Source organism: Engystomops pustulosus, chromosome 1 (assembly GCF_040894005.1).
Source record: "Engystomops pustulosus chromosome 1, aEngPut4.maternal, whole genome shotgun sequence".
In the NCBI taxonomy this organism is placed as follows: Eukaryota; Metazoa; Chordata; class Amphibia; order Anura; family Leptodactylidae; genus Engystomops; species Engystomops pustulosus.
In genome coordinates, this window is record NC_092411.1 from 155,550,864 (window position 1) to 155,576,130 (window position 25,267).

The window sequence follows — 25,267 nt, forward strand, 5'->3', positions numbered from 1 at the left end:
TGTATTTTCAGAATTGACTATTTTGGGGATAAATACTGTTTTGAATGATATTTGAAATATTTCGCATTAAAACCCCCCAATATAATCATCCCATTTTCAAATCTGCACCCCTCAAACTATCAGAAACAGCTTTTAGGAATATTGTTAACCCCTTGAGATCTTCATAGTTATTAAATGAAAATGGGGGGAAATTCAGAATTTTTTAAAATTTGTCGGTTATACGTTCATTTAGCCCTAAAATTTACACATTTCCAAAAGATAAAAAGAGAAAACCCATTTTACAAATTGTTATGCAATTTCTCCTGAGTACACAGACCCGCACGTTTGGCTGTTACTTGTTTTATGGGCACACAGCGAGGCACAGAAGGGAGGGAGCGCTCTGCAGCTGCCAGGATTTTAGTTTCCTCATTGGTCCCTTTTGTAGGCTATAAAATTTTAGCTTTTTCATTATTGGGGTCATGTGATGGCATTTTTTTGGGTTGAGATGCTTTTTCCAGTGTTACCATTTTGGAGTTGGTATCCCCTATTGTTGAAAATTTAGGAATTTATTTTTGAGGGCAGAAGTAGAAAAGCTTTTTATTCTTTTGGTGGTCACCGTAGCTTAATAATCATGATATCTTTATTTTATGAGTCAATACGATTACGGGGATACCATACTTGAATATTTTTTTTATGTTTTACTAAATTTGCCAAATAAAACCCTAATTTTTTGGCTATGGAGCTAGTTGTTGGCTTGTTTTTTGCAGGACATGTTGTACTTTGCAACAGTATCATTCTGGAGTACATGTTTTTTTGATAACTTTTTATTGCATTTTTTGTGGGATTAAATAAGTAAAAATCATAACAATCGTAGGGCAGACACCACTGTCTGTACTGCAATGAGCGTGAATTGTGAGAGCCCGCAATTAAGGGGTTAAAGGGATTGTTCCAGAGGGTAAAAAACTCAATTGGTGGCCGGGAGGGGGCTAGTTAAAAAAAACATATACTTACCTCTGCGGTCCCTCCCACCATTCCAGGCTGCAATTTCTCCAGTCCGTGCCCCCACACTACGTTCAGCTTCCAGTCGGCCGAGGTGGCTGGCCAGCCAGCCGGAAACTGAATGCAGTGCAGCTTCCGTGCCCGTTTGTTTACATGGGGCACAGACCGGAGACATGCCAGCGCCCCCGGTGGCTCCTGGCCACCAATGGGGTTTTTTACCCCAAAGTCAAAGGCCTTTAAAAGGTATTATGTGGTTACTGGATGCAACTTATAATTGCACAGTAGCCATTTCCATACAACCAGATTGATAATCATTTATGTGTAAGAACATAGAGTCAGTATGAATGTGAATAACTACATCAAGCAATCTTAATACCTGAGTTAGAGGTGAAAGAGGAGAAATAGTTGGAGACATCTGTTGCGACTGTTGCCTTCTTGAATCCGAATTCAATGTCAAAGGCCCTACCGAGGGTTGTCGATGTTGTGTGGAACACGTGACAGTTCCTTGTGTTGATGTCAATCCTGAAATTAAAATCACAAGGTATGTATAAATAAGCCACAAAATACCCAACAAGCACTTTAAGAGGTCCGGTTTTCATATTTTCTATATTTATTTCACTACTGCAGTTAGTGTAGAGGTTAACATTGAGGTGTATGGGGGTATTTAATTGGCTGCAGTGCAGTGCTTATAGGAAGGTGTATACTGTTTTTTATTTAGCTGGCAATGAAAAAGCTTTTACACCAACTCCCTAGTGATACACAATTGCTAGTCTATACCACTCTCCATCTCCAGCTTGGACTACAGCAATATTCTTTTCTGCCAATTACCAGCTCACTCTCTAATTGTGAACCCTGGCATCGCCGGCTGCAGGAGAATGCCGTGCATGCGCAGTCGCACCTGGTCCCTACACAATTATCCTCTGTGTGTTTACTGGGATAACTCCTTTTTTTGTTTTTTACAAAGCCAACAACTGCAATATATTATTTGTTATGTCACTTCATAATTATGGAGTTTGGTAGGTTATATGTTAGATAGAAACCAAAACTCTTTGGCAAAATTCACACAGGGGATTTAATACCATACTAGCCATATCATAGTATATAAGGCTGGGCTGGAAAAAGACACAAGTCCATACTTTAAGAAATAAATAAAATGTTTTTTCCCCATAACCCGTGATATTTTTTCTCTCCAGAAAGGCATCCAGGCCTCTCTTGAACATGCGGCCGCCAATACAACCTCCAGCGGCAGAGAGTTCCATAGTCTCACTGCTCTTACAGTAAAGAACCATTGTGTATGTTGATGGTAGAATCGCCTATTCTCTAGGCGTAGAGGATGCCCCCTTGTCCTGGTCACAGGCATAGGTATAAAAAGATCTTTTGAGAGATCCCGTTCAGGTATTTTTACATTGTAATGACGTCTCCTCTCGGCCGTCTTTTTTTAAACAGAATAACCACAAAGTTTGTAATCCGTCATTGTATTCTAGCCCCCCATTCCCCTAATAATCTCGGTTGCTCTGCCCTGTACCCGTTCCAGTTCTACTATGTCCTTTTTATACACTTGTGCCCAAAACTGTACACAATATTCCATGTGTGGTCTGACCAGGGATTTGCATAAGGGCAAAACTTTGTCCTTATCATGAGAATCTATTCCTCTCTTGATAAATCCCATAATTTTATTTGCTTTGGCAGCAGCCGCCTGGCACTGGTCACCAAAATTAAGTTTACCATCTACCAATACCCCCAAGTCCTTTTTAGCTCCAGTTTTACCACGTAATTGACTGTTTAGAAGTTATGTTAGTGCATAACTTTACATTTATCTACATTAAACCTCATCAACCATTTCTCTGCCCACTCCTCAAGCTTCCACTAATCCCTCTTGTAATACTAAACTATCGACCTCAGTATTTATTACTTTACACAGCTTAGTATCATCTACAAATATTGAAACTTCACTGTTTAAGCCCACAACACGGTCATTAATACAAATATTAAAAAGAAGTGGCCCCAATACTGACCCCTGTGGCACCCCATTGGTAACGTCACCCAATCTGAGAATGTGCCATTTATGACAATCACTAAGCCAATTACTAACCCAAATACACAGATTTTACCCTAGTCCCCACAGTCTCTTTATGTACGAATCTTTTATGCGGCACTGTATCAAATGCCTTGGAAAAGTCCAACATCCACAGCCTCCCCCAGGGCCAATCTGGAATATACCTCCTCGCTAAACAGATTAGTCTGAGAGGACCGATCTCTCATAAACCCATGCAGATGGTTATGTTCAACGAGATACTCCAGGATAGGATTTCTAAAACCTCTCAAATACTTTCCCCACAACAGAAGTTAGACTCACAGGTCTGTAATTTGATCCTTTTTTGTATATTGGCACCACATTTGCTAAGCGCCAGTCCTGTGGAACAGAACCAGTCCTCAAGGAATTTTTGAATATTAAAAATAATATATTTATGGTTATGGTTTATCTGTTAATTAGCTCACTTATTAGTTTGCTCAATTTCTGATATGTAGCACCCAGAGAGGCTATTACACGCCCTGGTAGTCCCTTCAGCAAAAAAGTGTTTTTAGTCACATAAACTGCATACCAGAACAAATAATTAACAGTTTATACATGACACTGCCATGGGGAATCTACTTTGTATCTACTTTGGCAAGTAGATTGCAAATGGAAGATTTCCTTTAAATGCTTTCTCAGTGATCCACAGCACTAGCAGAAGGTAGGGAGCCAGTAAGGCAGGAATTAGCCTGCAATTGTGATCCTGGTATCTCCCATTAAACAACAAAAATAGATGAATATAAAGATCTGCTAAAAGACTACCTACCTGGGCTGGCAGTGCTAATACCCAGATGAGTTAGATTTGTTGCAAGATTGCCAGTACTGTTGGAATTGGTCAGAGTGGGGAATGTGGACTCCTCAGGATCTAATGGAATTGGTAATGGTGAAGGGAAGTGGATGTTTGTCAGGTCTGGCAATGAACCTCCTGTGTTGTGTGCAGCAGGGATGAGGCTTGTAGTGTTTTCCTGTTCATTTGAAGGGTAAATGCTTAAATGATAAAGAAATGGCACATTAGCAATTTTACAGAAACAGAAAGAATATGTAAAAAAACTAACTGATAAACAAACAAATACTCAAACAATGAAACCACCCATGTAGATATATAAGAATCTGTGCCACCCTGTGAATAAACATCATCCCCACTATGATAATTACTTAGAAATGTGCTTCCAGAAATATACTTATACTTCAGCACACAAAACAGACAGTGGCTAGAAATGGCACTGGTTAGAAACCAAATCTATTCACCACATCAAACGTGGTTACAGTTACATATTTTTATTACTCTTAAAGATCTTATAATGAGAAACTTTAGCTTCAGTGATTTGGTAAAATGTTTCACAAGCTGTACAATATCCAAAATTCTAGTGTCACTAGCAAACTTTAGCCACAATAAGATCTAAAGGTAAACCTGCCATCAGTACTGGTGGCTTTAAGACAGGAGCCTTTAAAAAGACTGGTTGTCAATGGCAGAAATTTTTCGCCAAGCAACTTAAAATGGTCTTGGCAAAGACAGGGTGAGGAATTGAAGTGCCATCGCTGTCTGGATGGTTTCAAAGAAAAAACTGAGGAAACTGCTTGTTGGCGGCTAAAACAATTCTCGATACAGTCTAGGCCATTCAAAAAAACTTTTAAAGCCCGCGTGTGCCCCGATGGGCCCAATGTACCAGAAACCTTCTAACTACCAGGTCACAACGGTCTGGCACAGAAAGCTATTTTTTTATGACCATTTTTTTAATGGCCATTCTGCTTTTAGAAGTACAATGATGCAATGCCTCCCAAATCCGCTCAACCGAGCTAAATGTCTAAAGGTGTCAAAATTTACACTACTGAATGGTAACCTCTGAGAGACATTTTTTGCCCTCATGCATGACCCAGTTAACACTTATAACCATAGTTTGTGTCACAGTTATATACATGAGTATATGTTAGGTTATTTTTTGTCAATGAGTATATTTAAGAAACAGTAAAAATGTACTATTTTAACTGCATATTAACCCGGCCTTCTTTACCAGAACAAACAGGAATTTAATTTGTGTTTTCCCTAATCTTATGTAAATAATCTAAAAAAAAAACCAAACAAACAGAGGACGATAGTAGGGAGTTAAAAAAAACATGTTTCAACTTTAGCAAGTGTTTCATCATTCTGAATCGCCCACACACAATCTTTTCAACAAAGATTATCAACTGATTTATAAGGATTGAGAATGCAATCCTATCTGTTAGGCATAAAGAAAAGACTATTCTTTTATGCCGCAAAAACACTGAATTTAAAAAGCAAGTAATGAACATATTAACCCTTTCATGAGCTTTTGCAGCCAGTATACATTTTTTGCTTTTGCCAACTCATGTACTTGGTGATACAGCAACCTAGGGAATGTATGTAAGTTAGCCATTTATTGGTCTGTTGGTTGTCATTTTGTGTGTCAATCAATGGAGGTGAAGATTTTAAAATGAGAAATTCAATAATTTCGATAAGAGTTTAATTTATCATGGAAAATGCCATCACCACATGTGAATTTGTCATGCTACTAGTAAACTACATATTATATGAAATTACCAAACTTTTTAAATTGAGCTTAGTGCAATTTTTTTGCATAACTGAGCATAAATTCACTAAAACATTTTGTTTTATCCCAGCATATTCTGTAGTAAACCAAACGCGTTGTGACTTACTTTATGCCAGGAACTTCACATGATTTAGGTCTTGAGGATCCAGTCTAAAAAGAATACAAATAGTTCCCATGTTTTACTTTTGCTTAAGGAGGACTTGACAATTTTCCTGACGTAAAAAGGCTGTATTCTGAATACAATTCCGGAATAGCTTTTCTCCAAACTCTCCATCTTGCTTACTTTCCAACAAGTTGTGGTTAATAAACAACAACACAATTGTTAAAAAGTAACTGTAAAGGTTTTTTATTTTTCACAAATCAATAGCTCTTGAGATGTAAAACATCTTTGCCTATTATCTTCATTACCTATATTCAGTAGTTTCCTAGCTATAGCCCTCACATTACCTTATTGCTGTAATGGCTGCCTCCTCTCCATGTTAAGCCTTATGAATGCGCATTCTGTCGGTTTGCCGGGAGGAGCTGCTGCTCACTGCTTACAGGGGAAGAGGTCATGTTTCAGTGAATGCAGCAGAGCTGGATGTGTATGCAGATGTCTCCTGCACAGGATAGTGAGGCACAAGATCTCCCCTCTATTCTTCCCCTTGCTCCCTCCCCCCATCTTGTCATCAGCAGTATCAGCTCTGTGCAGATAAGCTATAATCCTTAGTGCTCACACAGCACAGGCTATAGACTGCATGTACCTGGGTTACTTATGATTTCTTCCACTTATTAAATGTTCCCCACTCCTCCATGTGATGGAAGCTGCCAGGCTAGCCACCATATACAACCTGTATATGCATTGCGCAGTGTTCAGTGGATTTATATGTGGGAAACTAAATAGATTTAATGCTAAATTACTTTGAGAGAGAACACAAGGCATCATAAGATCTGTGGGCAAGTTAACTGGCCTCAGCCTGAGGGCATAGAATGACAGGCTGGTGATTTTTGTCAAACACTTTCAGAACAGAAAACGCCCTAACTGTGGAAATAAAAGGACGAACAGCACATAGTAGGCATCATTCTGAAATCACATATAATAATTTGGTAAAATCACTATAGCTTTACAGTTACGTTTTAAAGTCATATTAGTGCTCATAGACATGACTAAGGTAAGCAAGCCTGAAACCGGAAAGTTCAAATGTCAAGACTTTTCAAAAGGTTTTCTAAACCAATAGGAGTAGAGTGACTCTTGACAGAGGAGATGGGTGGACCCATGACTGATTCATACCAGGTACAGCACTCCATTTTGACACAAACACGAGCAAGGTGATTTTATAGGCTGGTAATATTAAAGATGAATTGGTTGGAACTTTTTAATGTTGAACATGGACTCCATAATAAGGCAGTTGTACAGGAAATAGTGTGCATCTCTCCGGATACCAATGATTGGTATGCAGAACAAAGCCTGAGAGGCTACTATAGACCCTCTGCAATCCGACTTTACAGACTGTTACACTGTCTCACTATTGCTCCTGGCAGGAATTGCTCACTGCCCAAGCACTGAGGAAGCAGGGTGGAGGATGAGACTGTGTAAACAGCCTGTAGAGACAGATCACAGGTTAGATACAGATACATTCAGATAACGTGCCTGGATCTATGAGTAAGTGTACTTTATTTTGATGGTAGATTTCCTGTAAAGGGGTTGTATAGCTTTCTTAAAAATTTTAGAGGTGGGCTGGGGAGGGCTGTTAAAAAATAAACCTGTACTTAAGTTCTCTGCCACTCCTTTTCTACCCCAATGCCATTGGACTGACAACTTCCAACCACCTGCTTAGCGCTAGGACAGGTGGGTGTGCCAGGGAGATCAGGAATGCCGTTGAAGGAAAGCACATATTTAAAAGAAAACTGTCACCAGGAGACTCATTTTTAGCACTCCCCAGTCCTCACAGAGCATAGTACATACACTGCCAAAAAGTTTATGTATAAAAAAAAATAGGTTATACAGAAAAAAAAGCTATGTTATATAGTACCTTTCATTGCAATGTTCTCTGTGAATAGGGAGTGCCTTGTCCATTCATAAATTTGAAAAGGACACATGGAGGAGTGGTTTCCCAAGGGTGGGGGGAAAACTGCTCCTCTTTAGCCTCCCCCAGAGGAGGAGTGCCTAGTCACAGAGTACATAGCATTGAAAGGTACTATATAACATATCTTTTTTTCTGTGAAACTTTATTTTTTATACACAAAAACACTTTGGCAGTGTATGTACTATAACTGGGACTGGAGGATGTACTATGATGGGACTGCAGAAGTGCTAAAAATGGGTCTCCTGTCGACAGGTTGCCTCTAATTATTTATTGTTGCTTTATTTTCAATAAAATAACTTTTTTAAAATGTATGTAAATAAGGTAGTTCAGTGCAGATGGAACACAAGACCCTGATTGTTTAGTATATTTTGATGTAAATCCAACAAAACCAAAAATATATTTAAATAAACCTTTTTGTTGTCCCATCCTTGCTTGTTTAGAGGTTTATCGGCTTCTGAAGAACTGTCTTCCATTCCTGGCACGGTCAGCAGCAACACTATAGAGATTCAAAAGAAAACAATGAAAATTTTTTTATGCATAAAAAAAATATTTTTGATTTAACGGCAAGGGTAGAAAAAAATACAGACAGAATGAGAAATAGAGCATACAAAAGAGTGAAATAAATACAGCAAAAGAAAGAATAAGACAAAAAGCAAAAGGATAGAAAAAAATAATGAAAGAAGGAGCAAAAGTAAAAACTTTCTTTAGACTGGACAGCACTGATGTTACATTGCATGAAGGATTGGGTGGAGAGGAATTTCAGGCCACTTTACATTTTACTTATGTCAACCTACTTCAGATATATCATGTGAATCAAGAGATGTTAAGTTGTAAATATAGATGAAAATCGACTCCAGTCCATGAAAGGGAAAAATAGGCAGCAAAAAAATGATGTCTGGAATTTTTTCCCAGCTTCCCAAAACACTCAAGAGGTGAATATTTCATGCGAAAAATAAAAATAAAAAATTTCTAGCTTTTGGGAAGAGGGGAGCAAAAACAGGATATGGAAAAACAGAAAAGGGCATTAGAGGCAATGGGTTAATAATAGGCAATCTTTTGACCCAATGAGGGTTAAAAGGGTTGTCGCCTTACCTCATGTTTTTTGTAATGTGTGTGTAAGTGAGATATCAGGTAATGTACCAATATACATCTTTTAAAAGTTCTACTCTGCTTTCTTAATATGTAAAGTGAAGCCCATCTGTCTTTTAAAAAATAAAGAGAATTAAAATAAAACAGTGGGCCTATGGCAGCATGAATTGTATTTGTATTAATTTATAGCAGAGTATTCAGATTCTCACATGTTGGAAAAGCATATACAGGCAGTCCCCTACTTAAGAACACTCGACTTACATACGACCCCTAGTTACAAACGGACCTCTGGATATTGGTAATTTATTGTACTTTAGTCCTAGGCTACAATAAACAGCTATAACAGTTATCACAGGTGTCTGTAATGAAGCTTTAGTGTTAATATTGATTCTTATGACAACCCAACATTTTTTAAATCCAATTGTCACAGAGACCAAAAAAGTTCTGGCTGGGATTACAATAAAAATATACATTTCCGACTTGCATACAAACTCAACTTAAGAACAAACCTACAGACCCCATCTTGTATGTAACCAGGGGACTGCCTGTATTGACACAGAATATAAGACGATCAGTTAAAGGAGGTGCAAAATAATACACTAATAAATGTATTAATTTATGGTGTAAAATATTGTTTATGTCAAAGGCTGTACTAAAACTACTGGCAATTTATGGATATTAACCCCTTTACAACTGTCATGCGGCTTTTTTACTAATCGCATATAGCCCATACAGATAGAATGTGTATAGATGTCGTGGCAGGGAAGAACACTTCAAACAACTATATTTTCTACGTATGGCACCTGGTGTCAGTGGAATTCATTTGTGGGTGCCCCAAGTTATAGTAAAATTATCAAACCCACTGGGATGTATTATAGTATATACAATTGGACACATGTCCATCAAGTTCAAACAAGGAAGGGAATGAGGAAGAGTTTTATTGGAATAAATTCTATGCAACATAGCCATCAATGTTATTTAGGTGTAAAAAGGAATCTAGACCCTTCTTGAAGCTCTCTTCTGTCCCTGCTGTGACCCGCGCCTGAGGCGGGCCATCCCACAGATTGAAAGTTCTCATACTAAAAAAGCCCTGTCGCCTCTGGTGATTAAACCTTCTTTTCTCTAGACAGAGATGGTCCCCTCTTGTACAGGCAGTCCCCGGGTTACATACAAGATAGGGTCTGTAGGTTTGTTCTTAAGTTGAGTTTGTAGGTAAGTCGGAACTGTATATTTTATCATTGTAATCCAAGCCAGAACTTTATTGACAATTGGACTTTAAAAATGTTGGGTTGTCATAAGAATCAATATTAACACTAAAGCTTCATTACAGACACATTTGATAACTGTTACAGCTGTTCATTGTAGCCTAGGACTAAAGTACAATAAATTACCAATATCCATTGGTCCGTTTGTAACTACGGGTCGTATGTAAGTTGAGTGTTCTTAAGTAGGGGACCACCTGTATTTTGATTTGAAACAACTTGCCACCATATTTTTTTTATGGACCATTCATATATTTATATAAATTACTCATGTCCCCCTCGTAGTCATCTCTTTTCCAGGGTAAAATAAATCTAGTTGTTTTAATCTTTCCTGATAACTGGGACCCTCTATTCCCCTTATCATTTTTGTGGCTCTACGTTGAACCCTCTCCAGCTCCAGGGAATCCTTTTCATGGACCGGAGCCCAGAACTGGACAGCATATTCCAGGTGAGGCAGAACCAATGCTTTTAAAGTGGTAACATTACATCCCTATACCGAGAGACCATACCCCTTGTAATTAATAAAATAATATTTTCAAATTAATGTCTCCCAAAATTGTTATGATATGTAAAGCTGTTCCAAAGATATCATTTAAAACAAATCTACCGGCAAAATCAAGCATAATAAATCAGGGACTAATAGATCCACGCACTGTAACTGTGCTCATCTTCTTATATTTGTTATCCAAGGCCTCCTTCCTTCTAAAATCAAATTTTATAACTTTACCAATGGTGCAGATTTAAAGACTGTTACAATGAGCAGAACATTGCCCCCTCACCCTGCACCTTCTCTCTCCCTCCTCCCTCTGCCTGTATAATGTAGCAGCAGCAGCAAGAAGTGCAGGGGGAAGAAAGGCCTGCTCTCCACATTGTAGCAACCAGTGAAAAGACATCAATAAGGGGCTCCGGAAACACCCAAGGCTCATTAGCATAATTTTGAAAGTTTAAAAATGTTAAAGTCACAATACCTGGATCTATGAGTAAGTGAAACTGGTTTATCATGCTTGATTTTGATGGATGGATCCTTTTAAGAGCAGGAAAAACTGCAAAAATGACAAGGACATTCAGGTAGCAATGACCCTTGGTCATGAAACAGTTCATGAGTACCTCTCTTCTGCTGTATATCCTGAGAGCTTCCACTGAAGGCTTCTTGCTGACTTGGATTCATTGTACTTTGATGCAATGCAGAATCCGAATTGGTTCTAAATTTCAGAGAAGGGAGTGGTGTAAATATCAAGAACAAAACACTTCTGAGTAAGAGCCAATAGTTTGACACACATTTCGGTAAATTTATGTGTGAATGAGTGTGCTGGACATCATGATTTCTCTAACCCAATGTCTACATCTCTGCACGAAAAGCTGGGATCACAATCCCAACTGTTTAACCCTTTAGGTGCCGCAGTCAAACATGACATGACTGCAGCACCGATTAAAAAAAAATTCATCAAACCTAAAATTTCATTCACACAAAAAAACGAAAACATTAAAAAAACACCAATAAAAGTGATAAAAAAAAAAGTCACATTTACCCCCGTATACCAATAAAAAGTTAAACACGTCCTGCAAAAAATAAGCCCTAAAACGGCTCAATCAACAAAATAATAAAACCGTTGTCGCGCTTAGTAGACAGCAATGCAAAATCAAAGGGTTTTTCTCTATAAATGAGTTTTTATTCTGTAGAACAAGTCAAACATAAAAAAGCTATATAAATGGGATATCACCGTTATCATACTGACCAATAGAACATAAGTAACATGTTTTGTTGCACCTCCCATAAAGAAGTTCATAAAAGGTTATACAATAGGGTATTGTGTTACAAAATATAGTGAGGGGTCTAGTTTTTAAAATGGGACTGCTCTTTGGAGGTTTTTACTGCCACACTAGTTTCATAGTTTATACGGTTGAAAAAAGACACTTGTCCATCAAGTTCAACCAAGGAAGGGAAGGGATCGGATGAGGAAGGGATTCAGGGGAAATAATTCTATATAACAAAACCCATCAATGTTATTTAGGTGTAAAAAGGCATCTAGACCCTTCTTGAAGCTCTCTACTGTCCCTGCTGTGACCAGCGCCTGAGGCAGGCTATTCCACAGATTGACCGTTCTCATAGTAAAAAAGCCCTGTCGTCCCCGGTGATTAAACCTTGATTTCTCCAAACGGAGACAGTGCATTCTTGTCTTTTGATTTGATCTAATCTGAAACGACTTACTACCATATTTTTTGTATGGACCATTCATATATTTAAATAAATTAATCATGTCCCCTCGTCTCTTTTCCAGACTAAATAAATCTAGTTGTTTTAATCTTTCCTCATAACTAAGACCCTCCATACCCCTTATCATTTTTGTGGCTCTACGTTGAACCCTCTCCAGCTCCAGGGCATCCTTTTTATGGACCGGTGCCCAGAACTGGACAGCATATTCCAGGTGAGGCCGAACCACTGGCTTGTATAGTGGTAATATTACATCCCTATCACGAGAGTCCATACCACTTTTGATACATGACAAGATCTTGCTGGCTTTAGAGGCAGCTGCTTGACATTGCATGCTGTTACTCAATTTATGATCTACTAGAACCCCCCAGGTCCTTCTCAACAAGGGACTCTCCCAGATTTACTCCCCCAAGTACATATTTTGCCTTTGGATTATTGGCCCCCAGGTGCATAACCTTAAATTTATCCACATTAAACCTCATTTGCCAAGTGGATGACCAAACATTCAGTTTGTACAAGGACATCCATGACCAGTTCAAGGATTGTAAATCAAGCACACCTACATACTGGTGTGCACCCCCTCTGGCAGGATCTGTTCTTTTAGCTTCTTAGGCCCCAGTTTTTTTTTTAAAGACTTTTAGAATTATGCAAATGAGCCTGAGGGGCTCCAGGCTCCACAGGCTCATTTGCATAATTTATAAAACACTTTTTTCTTCAAAACAAGGGCATAAGAAGCTAAAAGAACAGCAGATTCTGCCAGAGGGGCACATACTAGTATGTCTGTGTTTTTGGGTTATAATCCTTGTAATAAATGTCCTTTAATGTTCGTTAGTCTTAAAGCACAAATTGGATGCCAACTGTATGATGAGCATAACATTTAGAAATCAGAAAATCGCTAGTTTTTCACCGAAATTAAATTTTTTTTTAATAAGTGCAAAACTTAAGTCCGGCACAGTATCTCTCCGTGCGGCCATTGCCGCACGATATGGGCGTATGTACAGCTACAAGCTTGCAGGCGTACATACACCCCCCACGGTTGTGTGAGTGCGGCCTTAGCCTTAAGTGGGGTTTGTGTCGCGTTTATGCTTATGTGACATTTGCACTTACATCCCATTTATGCCAAAGTGGTGTTTGCATTGCGTTTGAGTCTATGATGCGTTTACACTTACATTTATGTGAAGTTTGCGTTTATGTTGTGCACTGCATTTACACTTCTATGACTTGTGTCACATTTACACTTACATTTATGTGGTAATTGCTTGCGTTTATGTCTCTTTTACACATAAATGCAAATGCTATGTAAATCTAAGTCACATTTGCATTTTACACATTGCATGTGTGTTCACATCTGTGTGGCATTTGCATTGCATGTGTCTTTACAATGCGCTTGTTTATACTGCGCTCATGTTTGCATCCAGGTCATATTGCAATTTGTAATATTGCATTTTTGTAAACCCAGTGTAAATGCAAGGTCAGCAGAATATTAGCAGAATGTGTGTGAACACAGCCTTTAGATGCATAGAGAGAAATCACAGCCACTACTGTTCACAGTAGCTTCACTGACATGAAGTGAAACAGTCTACTGCTGATTGGACAGTATGAGAGAATGACACATTGTCCAGCCCCTCCCCTCTGACAGCATAGATTACAAAGGTTAGATACTGGGACTGATATTTCCGCAACTGTGAGAGCTAGAAAGAAAATTCAGAAAAGTGCTCCTCAATCTGTGCAGCAGCCCCCCATATCAGTTAGGCGGTGAAAGGTCCTCTTTAATGGGTTAAAGTTAGCATGAACCCAATCAGGTCCAAAAATGTTGCAAAAACTGTTAAATTCTACTTTTAATGGCATGGTCAATATTAATACACCTTTGGGGTTTGCTACACAGATCATTATCTTGTAATGCATTATTAGCAATGTTCCATAAAACATAATTTCAGTTACAATCTTTTATAATCTAGAAAATAATCATTTATTTACAATTATGAAGCAGTATTACTAATTTAAATGCAAAGTAACCCAACTAAATATCTAAAAAACTGCAGGCAATAATTATTTTGTGTCTAATTCTACAACACACTGAACAGAAGAAACATGAACAAATCGCATAATAAAGTTTAAAAAACAAACTACCCTAAACAGCCTACAGATCCTCTTGGACTTGTGGTTTTGACTCCCAAATCGATCTTTATAAGGGCTGGAGGAAAAGGAAAAAACCTCTATACTCACCGAAATGTGAATCCAATGAGGCACACATTGGACTCATATCTCAAGATCCCACGCCAGCGCCTCCTCTTGTGAGGAGGCAAATAAAGGTGAAGCCAGGGTGTACTACACCAGCTTCACTACCCGCGCACACTACAATAATCATAAAGGGCGATTTGGGACACTAACCCTCTGGTACATAAGGACCTGTGGGTAGTTTACTGTCTCAAAGCATCCTGACAGGTTCCCTTTGACATAAGGTTTCCAAAAAACTAGAAAGCATGACAATGAAATAGGAGAGGTAAAAGAACCATAAAAGGAAAGATAATAAAAAAAAAATCTATTTGTCTGCTTGTAATTAACTTATTTTAACCCTTTTAAAAATAAAGGAGTAATGATTAGAGATGAGCGAGCACTAAAATGCTCGGGTACTCGTTATTCGAGATGAATTTTTCAAGGGGACCAAGGCTCTGCACAGGCAAGCTTGGCCAAACACCAGGAAACCTTCACATCTGTAGTGAGTGCGAGGGACTTCCTGATCCAATCTAAATTCCTCCATCGAGTATACTTCACCCCTGCTAGATTATTCCGCATGGGAGCAATGCCCAATGACCTTTGCTTTCGCTGTCAGGCTGAAGTCGGATCCTTCCTGCATTGTGTCTGGTCCTGCCCTAGGGTTCTTGTCTTCTGGTCCGAAGTGCTGGAATTCCTAAATCTACACTTTAACTTCCCACGCTTACTGTCTCCCTCTGTGTGTCTCCTCGGCATCGTAAATGAAGTTGTCAATGGCCACTATGACAAAATTTTCTTTAGGTTTGTATTATACTACGCCCGAAAAGTGGTGGTGATGACCTGGAAGGACCAGGAGCCCCCTCCATTAAAAAGATGGATACTACTCATTAACAGTGTCATTCCCCTCTACCGGTCCCTGTATGCCAACAGGAAGTGTCCCCAGAAGTTTGATCGCATCTGGTCCAGATGGTGCGCGACTCCCCATACTGCCTTATAATCACGCGTGATATATACTCCTCTCCTTGATGAAGGAGACTGAGCGTGCTGGTATGTGTGTGTGTGTGTGTGACTGATTGTCTCTGTGTCAATAGTTATTTGTGTTGTATCAAGATGTCTGGCTGCAGTATCTGCTGTCATTTACTGTGCAATATCCCTCAGTTAGTTTTGAAACGCAGTAAGAACCTGAATGTTACCATGGCTGTTGCTTAATAATCCTGTAATGGGGGGAAAGAAATATGTGACAGACAATCTTGTTCTTCGATTTTGTTTATTTTAATTGTATAAAATTTCAAAATTGCAAAAATAAATACTTTTTAAAAAAACAAACACCTGGAAACCTCAGAAAAGGATGGAAACACCACGGAAATGGACAGGAAACAGCAGGGGCAGCATGCATGGATGCCTCTGAGGCTGCTTAAACGCACCATTATGCCAAAATTATGGGCAACAGCATGGCCATGACAGAGTGACAGAATGAAGCTAGATAGCATCTAAAACATCCAATAATTGACCCTGACACTATAGGGGACGGCATGCAGAGGCAGCGGCAGGCTAGAGAGTGGCATGGCGACATACCCTAAATGGACTCAGGCTTCAAACTAATGGGTGGCAGAGAGGAACCAAAGGAGGTGAGCAAGAAGCGCTGAAATTATTTCCTCTGTGAACAAAAGGTTGACGGTATATTTAGTCGATAACACAGCATGGTGGCGACATAGTGACCAAGTTCCATAACGTATCTGGTGAAACACCCGAAAAATGAGCCTGACACAGCTCGTTTGATAAGGGGACGACATTTGGAGGCAGCCATGGAGAGGACTTCCATGATTAAGAGCGACAGTATGGGGCATCCATATTGCGCTTCTATGATTGCAACTGCAGGTCTCCAGCATGGCGGCGACAGACGCGCCGAGTTCCACTATGTATGTGGTGAAACACCTGAAAATTCTGCCTGACACAGCTCGTTTGATAAGGGGACCATGTATGGAGGCAGTGAACTAGTAGTAGATTAAAGGTGCTGCAGTTAAAACTATGTTAGTTGGATCTTGGGATGGAGCTGGCGCTCCGCTGCCAGGCCAACCTTTGCCAATCCAAGCCCCTGTCTCTAGGCTACTCCCCAAACAGCACTTCTAAGAACCTTTTGTATAAGATCAAGTGTAGTAGCGTTCTTATAAGTTTGGGATATGGCGGGTGAGGGGAATGTAAACAGATGCGCAAGAAGTGCTGAAATAATATCGGTAAATGATAAAAGTTTGCCAGTATATTTTGTGGATTACACAGCAGGGTGGCGACAAAGTTAACAAGTTTGATGTGGAATGCCCTGTAATAGCTCTTGGGCGGTGTGCCTTTTATCGCCTAGGCTCAGCAGTTTGAGCACCGCCTGCTGTCGCTTAGCGACGGCACTGCTGCTGTGCCTAGAGCTACCGACTGATGGCGCCATGCCCACGGATGGTAATTCGGAGGAGGAGGAGGTGGAGGAGGGGTGGGAGGAGGAGGAGGTATAGTAGGCCTTTGAGACCTGGACCGAGGTAGGCCCCGCAATCCTCGGCGTCGGCAGTATATGACCAGCCCCAGGGTCAGACTCGGTCCCAGCCTCCACCAAGTTAAGTGTAGTAGCGTTTGGGATATGGCGGGTGAGTGGAATGTAAACAGATGCGCAAGAAGCGCTGAAATAATAACGGTTAATCATAAAAGTTTGCCAGTATATTTTGTGGATAACACAGCAGGGTGGCGACAAAGTTAACAACTTTGATGTGGAATCCATGAAAACAACCCAAATTTCTGCCTGACACACCTCGTTTGATAAGGGGACGATGTATGGAGGCAGCTATATGGACGACTTTTGGAGGTAGCAATGGAGACAACGTGTGGAGGCTGCTATGGAGACAATTTAATTTGGATAGTGCCTGTATGTGGCAGTCCAAAAAAGTTTTCAAACCAGAGGAGCAGGTAGGTGGCCCTCCAGAAAAAATGAATAGATTGAGTGCCTGTATGTGGCACTCCCAAAAATTGTTTAAAACAGAGGACCGGGTAGGTGGCCCTCCAGAAAAATTAAATGCATAAAGTACTATAGCTAGAGCCAGTGGGCCCTGTCAAAAAATAGCCAGTTTCCTCTGCTTTAGTGTACAAAGAGGAGGAGAAGGAGGAAAATGAGGAGGAGGAGTGCATAAATTATTCAGGTTGAGCTTCCTTCACCTGGTGGAGATTGGAAATTATGAGAAATCCAGGCTTTATTCATCTTAATAAGCGTCAGCCTGTCAGCGCTGTCAGTCGACAGGCGTGTACGCTTATCGGTGATGATGCCACCAACTGCACTGAAAACCCGCTCGGACAGCACGCTAGCGGCAGGGCAGGCAAGAACCTCCAAGGCGTACAGCGCCAGTTCGTGCCACATGTCCAGTTTTGAAACCCAGTAGTTGTAGGGAGCTGTGTGATCATTTAGGACGATGGTATGGTCAGCTACGTACTCCCTCACCATCTTTCTGTAAAGATCAGCCCTACTCTGCCGAGACTGGGGACAGGTGACAGTGTCTTGCTGGGGTGACATAAAGCTGGCAAAAGCCTTGTAAAGCGTACCCTTGCCAGTGCTGGACAAGCTGCCTGCTCGCCTACTCTCCCTCGCTACTTGTCCTGCAGAACTACGCACTCTGCCGCTAGCGCTGTCAGAAGGGAAATACTGTTTCAGCTTGTGCACCAGGGCCTGCTGGTATTCATGCATTCTCACACTCCTTTCCTCTCCAGGGATGAGAGTGGAAAGAGTTTGCTTGTACCGTGGGTCCAGGAGAGTGAATACCCAGTAATCGGTGCTGGAATAAATTCTTTGAACGCGAGGGTCACGGGATAGGCAGCCTAGCATGAAATCTGCCATATGCGCCCCCCAACGCGCAAGAATTCACTCCCCTCACTGGCCTGACTGCCCATTTCCTCCTCCTCCAACTCCTCTTCTTCTGCCCATACACGCTGAACAGTGAAGGACTGAACAATGGTCCCCTCTTGTGTCTCGACAACATTCTCCTCCTCTTCCTCCTCATCCTCCTCCACCTCCTCCGATATGCGCTGAGAAACAGACCTGAGGGTCTGAATCTTCTTCCCCAGTCTCTTGTGACGAGCGCAAAGCTTCCGACTTCATGCTGATCAGAGAGTTTTTCAACAGGCCAAGCAGCGGGATGGTGAGGCTGATGATGGCGGCATCGCCACTGACCATCTGTGTTGACTCCTCAAAGTTACTCAGCACCTGACAGATATCAGACATCCACGTCCACTCCTCATTGTAGACTTGAGGAAGCTGACTGACCTGACTACTAGTTCTGGTGGAAGTTGACATCTGGCAGTCTACAATCGCTCTGCGCTGCTGGTAAACTCTGGATAACATGGTTAATGTTGAATTCCACCTCGTGGGCACGTCGCACAACAGTCGGTGAGCGGGCAGTTGGAGGCGGCGCTGCGCTGCCTTCGTGAGCAAATCAGACACATTGGGGTATGTCTGAACTATCAGATTTAACACATGGGCCAGGCATGGCACATGTGTCAGTCTGCCGAGTTGCAGAGCCGCCACCAGGTTATGGCCGTTGTCACACACAACCATGCCTGGCTTCAGGTTCAGCGGTGCCAGCCACAGATCAGTCTGCGCCGTGATGCCCTGTAATAGTTCTTGGGCGGTGTGCCTTTTATCGCCTAGGCTCAGCAGTTTGAGCACTGCCTGCTGTCGCTTAGCGACAGCACTGCTGCTGTGCCTAGAGCTACCGACTGATGGCGCCATGCCCACGGATGGTAGTTCGGAGGAGGAGGTGTGGGAGGAGGAGGACGCATAGTAGGCCTGAAAGACCTGGACCGAGGTAGGCCCCGCAATCCTCGGCGTCGGCAGTATATGACCAGCCGCAGGGTCAGACTCGGTCCCAGCCTCCACCAAGTTAACCCAATGTGCCGTCAGCGATATATAGTGGCCCTGCCCGGCAGAACTCGTCCACGTGTCCGTGGTCATGTGGACCTTGTCAGAAACGGCGTTGGTCAGGGCACGGATGATGTTGTCTGACACGTGCTGGTGCAGTGCTGGGACGGCACATCGGGAAAAGTAGTGGCGGCTGGGGACCGAATACCGAGGGGCGGCCGCCGCCATGAGGTTGCGAAAGGCCTTGGTCTCTACTAGCCTATAGGGCAGCATCTCCAGGCTAAGCAATCTGGAGATGTGGACATTAAGGGCTTGGGCGTGCGGGTGGGTTTCACTATATTTCCTTTTCCGCTCCAGCGTCTGGGGTATGGAGAGCTGAACGCTGGTGGATGCTGTGGAGGATCGTGGAGGCGACGATGGGTTTTTTGTGCCAGGGTCGTGGGCAGGGGGCTGACTATCAGCTGACACAGGGGAAGGAGCAGTGGTGTGCACGGCCGGAGGTGAACGGGCTTGGTGCCACTGAGTGGGGTGTTTAGCATTCATATGCCTGCGCATACTGGTGGTAGTTAAGCTAGTAGTGGTGGAACCCCTGCTGATCCTGGTTTGGCAAAGGTTGCACACCACAGTCCGTCGGTCATCCGGTGTTTCCTTAAAGAACCTCCAGACTTCTGAAAATCTAGCCCTCGCCGCGGGAGCCCTTGCCACGGGAGCTTCACTACGTGACACATTTGGCGCTGATGCACCAGCTCTGGCCCTGCCTCTCCGTCTGGCCCCACCACTGCCTCTTCCAACCTGTTCTGGTCGAGGACTCTCCTCCGTCTCAGAAGCACTGTGTTCACCCGGCCTCTCAACCCAGCTTGGATCTGTCACCTCATCATCCTCCGATCCCTCAGTCTGCTCCCCCCTCGGACTTCCTGCCCTGACAACAACTTCCCCACTGTCTGACAACCGTGTCTCCTCATCGTCGGACACCTCTTTACACACTTCTTCCACTACGTCAAGAAGGTCATCATCACCCACAGACTGCGACTGGTGGAAAACCTGGGCATCGGAAAATTGCTCAGCAGCAACTGGACAAGTGGTTTGTGACTGTGGGAAGGGTCCAGAAAACAGTTCCTCAGAGTATGCCGGTTCAAATGCCAAATTTTCCTGGGAGGGGGCAGACTGGGGGGGAGGAGGCTGAGGTGCAGGAGCTGGAGGAGTGCCGATTTCGATGACATGGGTGGACTGCGTGGAAGACTGACTGGTGGACAAATTGTTCTAAGCATTGTCGGCAATCCACGACATCACCTGTTCGCACTGTTCTGGCCTCAACAGTGCTCTACCACGAGTCCCAGTAACTTCAGACATGAACCTAGGGAGTGTAGCTCTGCGGCGTTCCCCTGCTCCCTCATCAGCAGGTGGTGTCTCACCCCGCCCAGGACCACGGCCTCTGACCCCTGCAGTAGTTGGACGCCCACGTCCCCGCCCTCGTCCTCTACCCCTAGCCCTCGGGTTAAACATTTTGAAAATGAAAGTTATAACTTTAATTTTTTTTAACTTTTTTTTTGTGTTTTTTAGTTTTTAAAACCAAACGATGCTATCCTATTGATATGGCTATTTTCTAGCCAACTATGAAAGCACACTGCTATGCCAGATGAGATGACGCTGAGTTATGAAAAAATAAACGTAAAATAAAAAGGAAATGGCAGACTGTGCCTAATTTCAATCCAACCCCTAATAAATTGTCCCACTTCGGTCTTTGCGATGGATATGTGCGTCACTAAGCGCTAAACACAACGGTCGCAAGTCTCCCTGCAAATTCCTCACAATATGGTAGTAGATGCACTACAGCAAGGCCAGCCACCAGCAGCTCAACCAGAAATAAAATATATAACGCTATTGTAGGCCTAAGTAAGCCGTTTGGATTCTCCTATGGCTATTTTCTAGCCAAGTATGAAAGCACACTGCTATGCCAGATGAGATGACGCTGAGTTATGAAAAAATAAACGTAAAATAAAAAGAAATTGGCAGACTGTGCCTAATTGAAATCAAACCCCTAATAAATTGTCCCACTTTGGTGTTTGAGGTGGATATGTGTGTCACTAAGAGCTAAACACAACGGTAGCAAGTCCCCCTGCAAATTCCTCACAATATGGTACTAGCTGCAAATAAAAAAAAAAAAAAAGTATAACTTGTAGCCCTAAGAAGGGCTGTTGGGTTCTTGTAGAATCACTCCTGCCTAACACTATTCTAATAGAACAGCCTAACGCTTTCCCTGACCAGCAGCAGCTCTCTCCCTAGCGGCATCCAGACACAGAATGATCCGAGCAGCGCAGGCAGGGGCTAGTCTATTCCAGGGTCACCTGATCTGGCCAGCCAACCACTGCTATCGACGTGTAAGGGTACCACGTCATGCTGGGTGGAGTGCAGAGTCTCCTGGCTTGTGATTGGCTCTGTTTCTGGCCGCCAAAAAGCAAAACGGTGGGAGATGCCATTTTCTCGAGCGGGCGAAGTATTCGTCCGAGCAACGAGCAGTTTCGAGTACGCTAATGCTCGAACGAGCATCAAGCTCGGACGAGTATGTTCACTTCGGGCATCATTACTAGAGATGAGCGACTTTTAATCATCACACAAACATGATATCAAACGCAATCAAAAAACTTAATTAACCCTTACGCACACTAGGACGCTAATCGGGACATTCTATAATGTCCCGCTTCTGGCACCGGCTCACGAACGGGGCCGGCACCGGAAGCAGCGGCTGTCAGCTGTCTATCACAGCTGACACCACGCAATAACCCCCGCGATCGGAGCCGTCTCCGAATGCAATGTTAATCACTTACACACCGCGGTCAAGCATGTCCGGTTTTGGTGATTTTCCAAAAAATTTGAAAAATTGCCCCCCCCAATTCTGAGCCTTATACCATTCTAGTAAAATATGTGGAATCTTAAAAAAACATGCCAACATAAAGCATACATTTAGGAAATGTAAGTTTTGAATTTATTTGGATGCTATGACTATCCTATCTGTATCAAAAGTAGAGAATTTAGAACTTTGAAAATAAAGAATTTTTCAAAATTTTTGCCAACTGAACAGAAAAGATTTCATCCAAATTTTTAAACTAATTTGAAGTACAATGTGTCAGAAGAAAACTTTTAAAATCACCTGGATATATTAGAGCTTTCCAAAGCTATGACCACTTATAGTGACACAAGGGAGATCTGAAGAATGGGACCGAGTCCCATAGGGGTTAATGTACAGCAATAAAAACAACAGGTCTGTGCAAAAATGAGCCCATATACAGCCACATTGAAAAAATTTCAAAGGTGATAATGCAAAATGTTTTTATTCTTATGCAAATGAAGGATTTCCTTATGCAAATGAGGTTCATCTAAAAACGACCTATAAATTTCATAATGGTGTATGCGTTGACAAAGAGGATACATTTCTTATTAAAGTACAGCTATAGTGACAGCTATAGACAGAAATTTTAAAAAAAATACATAGCTTTAGAGGGCATTCTAAATACGGAAATAACTAAGAAATAGCTTGAGCATTTACATGGAAAGCAGGTTATAGGGGATAAAGAAATAAGAACCCCCAATACACAAAATTGGACTGGACTTTACAAAACGTACTGGTAATGAACACCTGAAATAAACAGAACAGTCTATGCTAACGTTTAGCTAAGCTACTCTGGAGCAATTCCTGATCAACCTGCTTTGTAGTGAAAAACTATAAAAGTTAGTCATTAACGCTATACTGAGGACTGTGGACTTGAATGTGGTATGCTGAAATACCCCTTGGATAAATGTTAGGTCAGCCTTTGTTAATCTTGGACCTGTGACATTAATATGTGAACTACAGTTTAATTCTCAATCTATTATATGAAAATAATTTTCAGATTTAATAACTTTATATGAATATACAAAGATGCCCACATAAATAAATACAACAAATAGCTACGGATACTCACTGATGGACCATTTTGCTAGTATACAAAAAAAAAAAAAAACCCACCAAAACCAAAAGGAAAACAGCAGAAAGATACACAATATAAATTCAAGACCTACCGTCTCCAGCTGGTATCAGGGGGAGGCGATAAATACACAGATCCATAAGGGCAGCTGTCTACGTATAATAGGTTAAGTAATAATGCTTAAACATTGACAAAAACAAAAGTAATGTCACATTTTATCTTAGTATTGTCTTGAACATATGCAATATACCATGGCTCTAATGGGAATCTGTCAGTGACAATGTAATGTAGTCTGCAGGAATATTAGATAGTATGAAATGCTGAACAGATCGATCCATAGTTCACCACCATCTTGGTTTGTGCTCATTCCAGGATCATTAAAGAGGACCTGTCACCCCCGAAAAATAGCCCTACCAAATTTGTTCGCCCTAGTCCTGTCCCCAGCCCCTTTATATTTATTAAATTTTTATTAAAATTTGTGTATGCAAACTTGAGAGACCAAATAAGAGGTCAGATCATCGTACAGGTCCCCCTAGCAGTGGGCCTTATTCATGAGGGGGCCGGCCGACACACCCCCTTCACGCCCCTATCAGTCAGGGACATGTAAGAATTGCTGGTAGCAGCGCATGTATTGCACAATCACTTCCGGCACTATGCGGCGTGCTGACAGCGACTGCAGAGGAGCTTATTCACAGCGCCGGTGAATGTTTGGTCGTTGCTGTGAGTAAGTCTCTCTGCGTCCGATGTCAGTGCGCCACATCGCAAAGAGCCGGCAGTGATTGCACAATACATGCGCTGCTGCCAGCGATTCTTACAGGTCCCTTACTGACAGGGGTGTGAAAGCGGTGTGTCAGCTGGCCCCCTCATGAATACAGCCGACTTCTAGGGGACCTGTACGACGATCCAACCTAATTAATATAAAGAGACTGGGGACAGGATTAGGGGGAACATATTTGGTAGGGCTATTTTTCGGGGGTGATAGGTCCTCTTTAAACGGAACCTTTAAACTCAAGACAGGTTTCAATAGTCTAGCACACTAATTTCAAAAAGCCTCTGGCAGCAATATGAATGAATGCAGTGCTTTTTAATCGATTATTTTACATTACCTGGCTCCCAAAAAAGTCCCAATATATTTATATATTTATCAATATATAAAAACAGTTGTTACCGATGTTGAACCCTGTAAAGGAAAATAGTGTGCAAATGTCAGAAACCTTTTTTATCCCCATTTTGCAACTCATAAAAATGTAAATAAAAAGTGATGGAATGGTAGCAATGTTAACATCACATCCTGCAAAAAATGACACATTACACAGCAAAATATGAAACGGTTATTAGCGTCAGAATATAACAAAATGATTTATTTAATTTTTTTTTAGAAAAGGATAACATTTTTTAAATCCAATTAAAACCTATATAAAATTTGGTATCCCCATAAATGCACCGACCCAAAGAATAAACCAGAGGCGTCATTTGGAGCAAGCTGTAAAAACGTAGCTCACAAGAAATTGGCAAAAAAGCATTTTTCAGTCAGTTTAGCTACAGTTTTAATTCCCCCCCCCCCCCAGCACATTAATGATAAATAAAAATTCCTTTATTTTTTATAGCGCACACAGATTATGCGGCGCTGCACACAGATTGCCAAATAAGTCAAGGTACTGAAAAGTAAATGCCAGTATTAGGAAGTCATATTTGTTACACAGAAAACAATCCCTTATAAAGATCAATACAGTACATAGAAAAATGTAAAAAAAAAAAGTTATGGGTTTTTAAAGGAGAGCAAAAACGCAAAAAATGACATTGGTCGAAGGGGTTAAGCATAATTTTACACTACATTGACATTGACTAATCATAGGCAATAATTAGTAAATAATAAAGGCATAATTAATAAATATGAGTGGGTAAATGAGTCTATAGAAAACATGATTAGTTAGCTACCGTATATACTTGAGTAT

At 41.6% G+C, this 25,267-nt stretch overlaps 1 protein-coding gene across 3 annotated transcripts in view; it reads right to left on the bottom strand.

The window, feature by feature from the left end:
• CRTC1 (CREB regulated transcription coactivator 1) overlaps positions 1-25,267 on the bottom strand; it is a 107,812-nt gene that overhangs the window by 35,148 nt on the left and 47,397 nt on the right. For all 3 annotated transcript variants that reach the window (XM_072112387.1, XM_072112373.1, XM_072112378.1), the window contains 6 exons: positions 23,407-23,468; positions 11,147-11,241; positions 8,099-8,184; positions 5,729-5,772; positions 3,819-4,039; positions 1,355-1,500 (listed from right to left, as the gene is read on the bottom strand). In XM_072112387.1, coding sequence (XP_071968488.1) covers positions 1,355-1,500; positions 3,819-4,039; positions 5,729-5,772; positions 8,099-8,184; positions 11,147-11,241; positions 23,407-23,468 — 654 coding nt within the window. The remainder of the gene's footprint in view (positions 1-1,354; positions 1,501-3,818; positions 4,040-5,728; positions 5,773-8,098; positions 8,185-11,146; positions 11,242-23,406; positions 23,469-25,267) is intronic.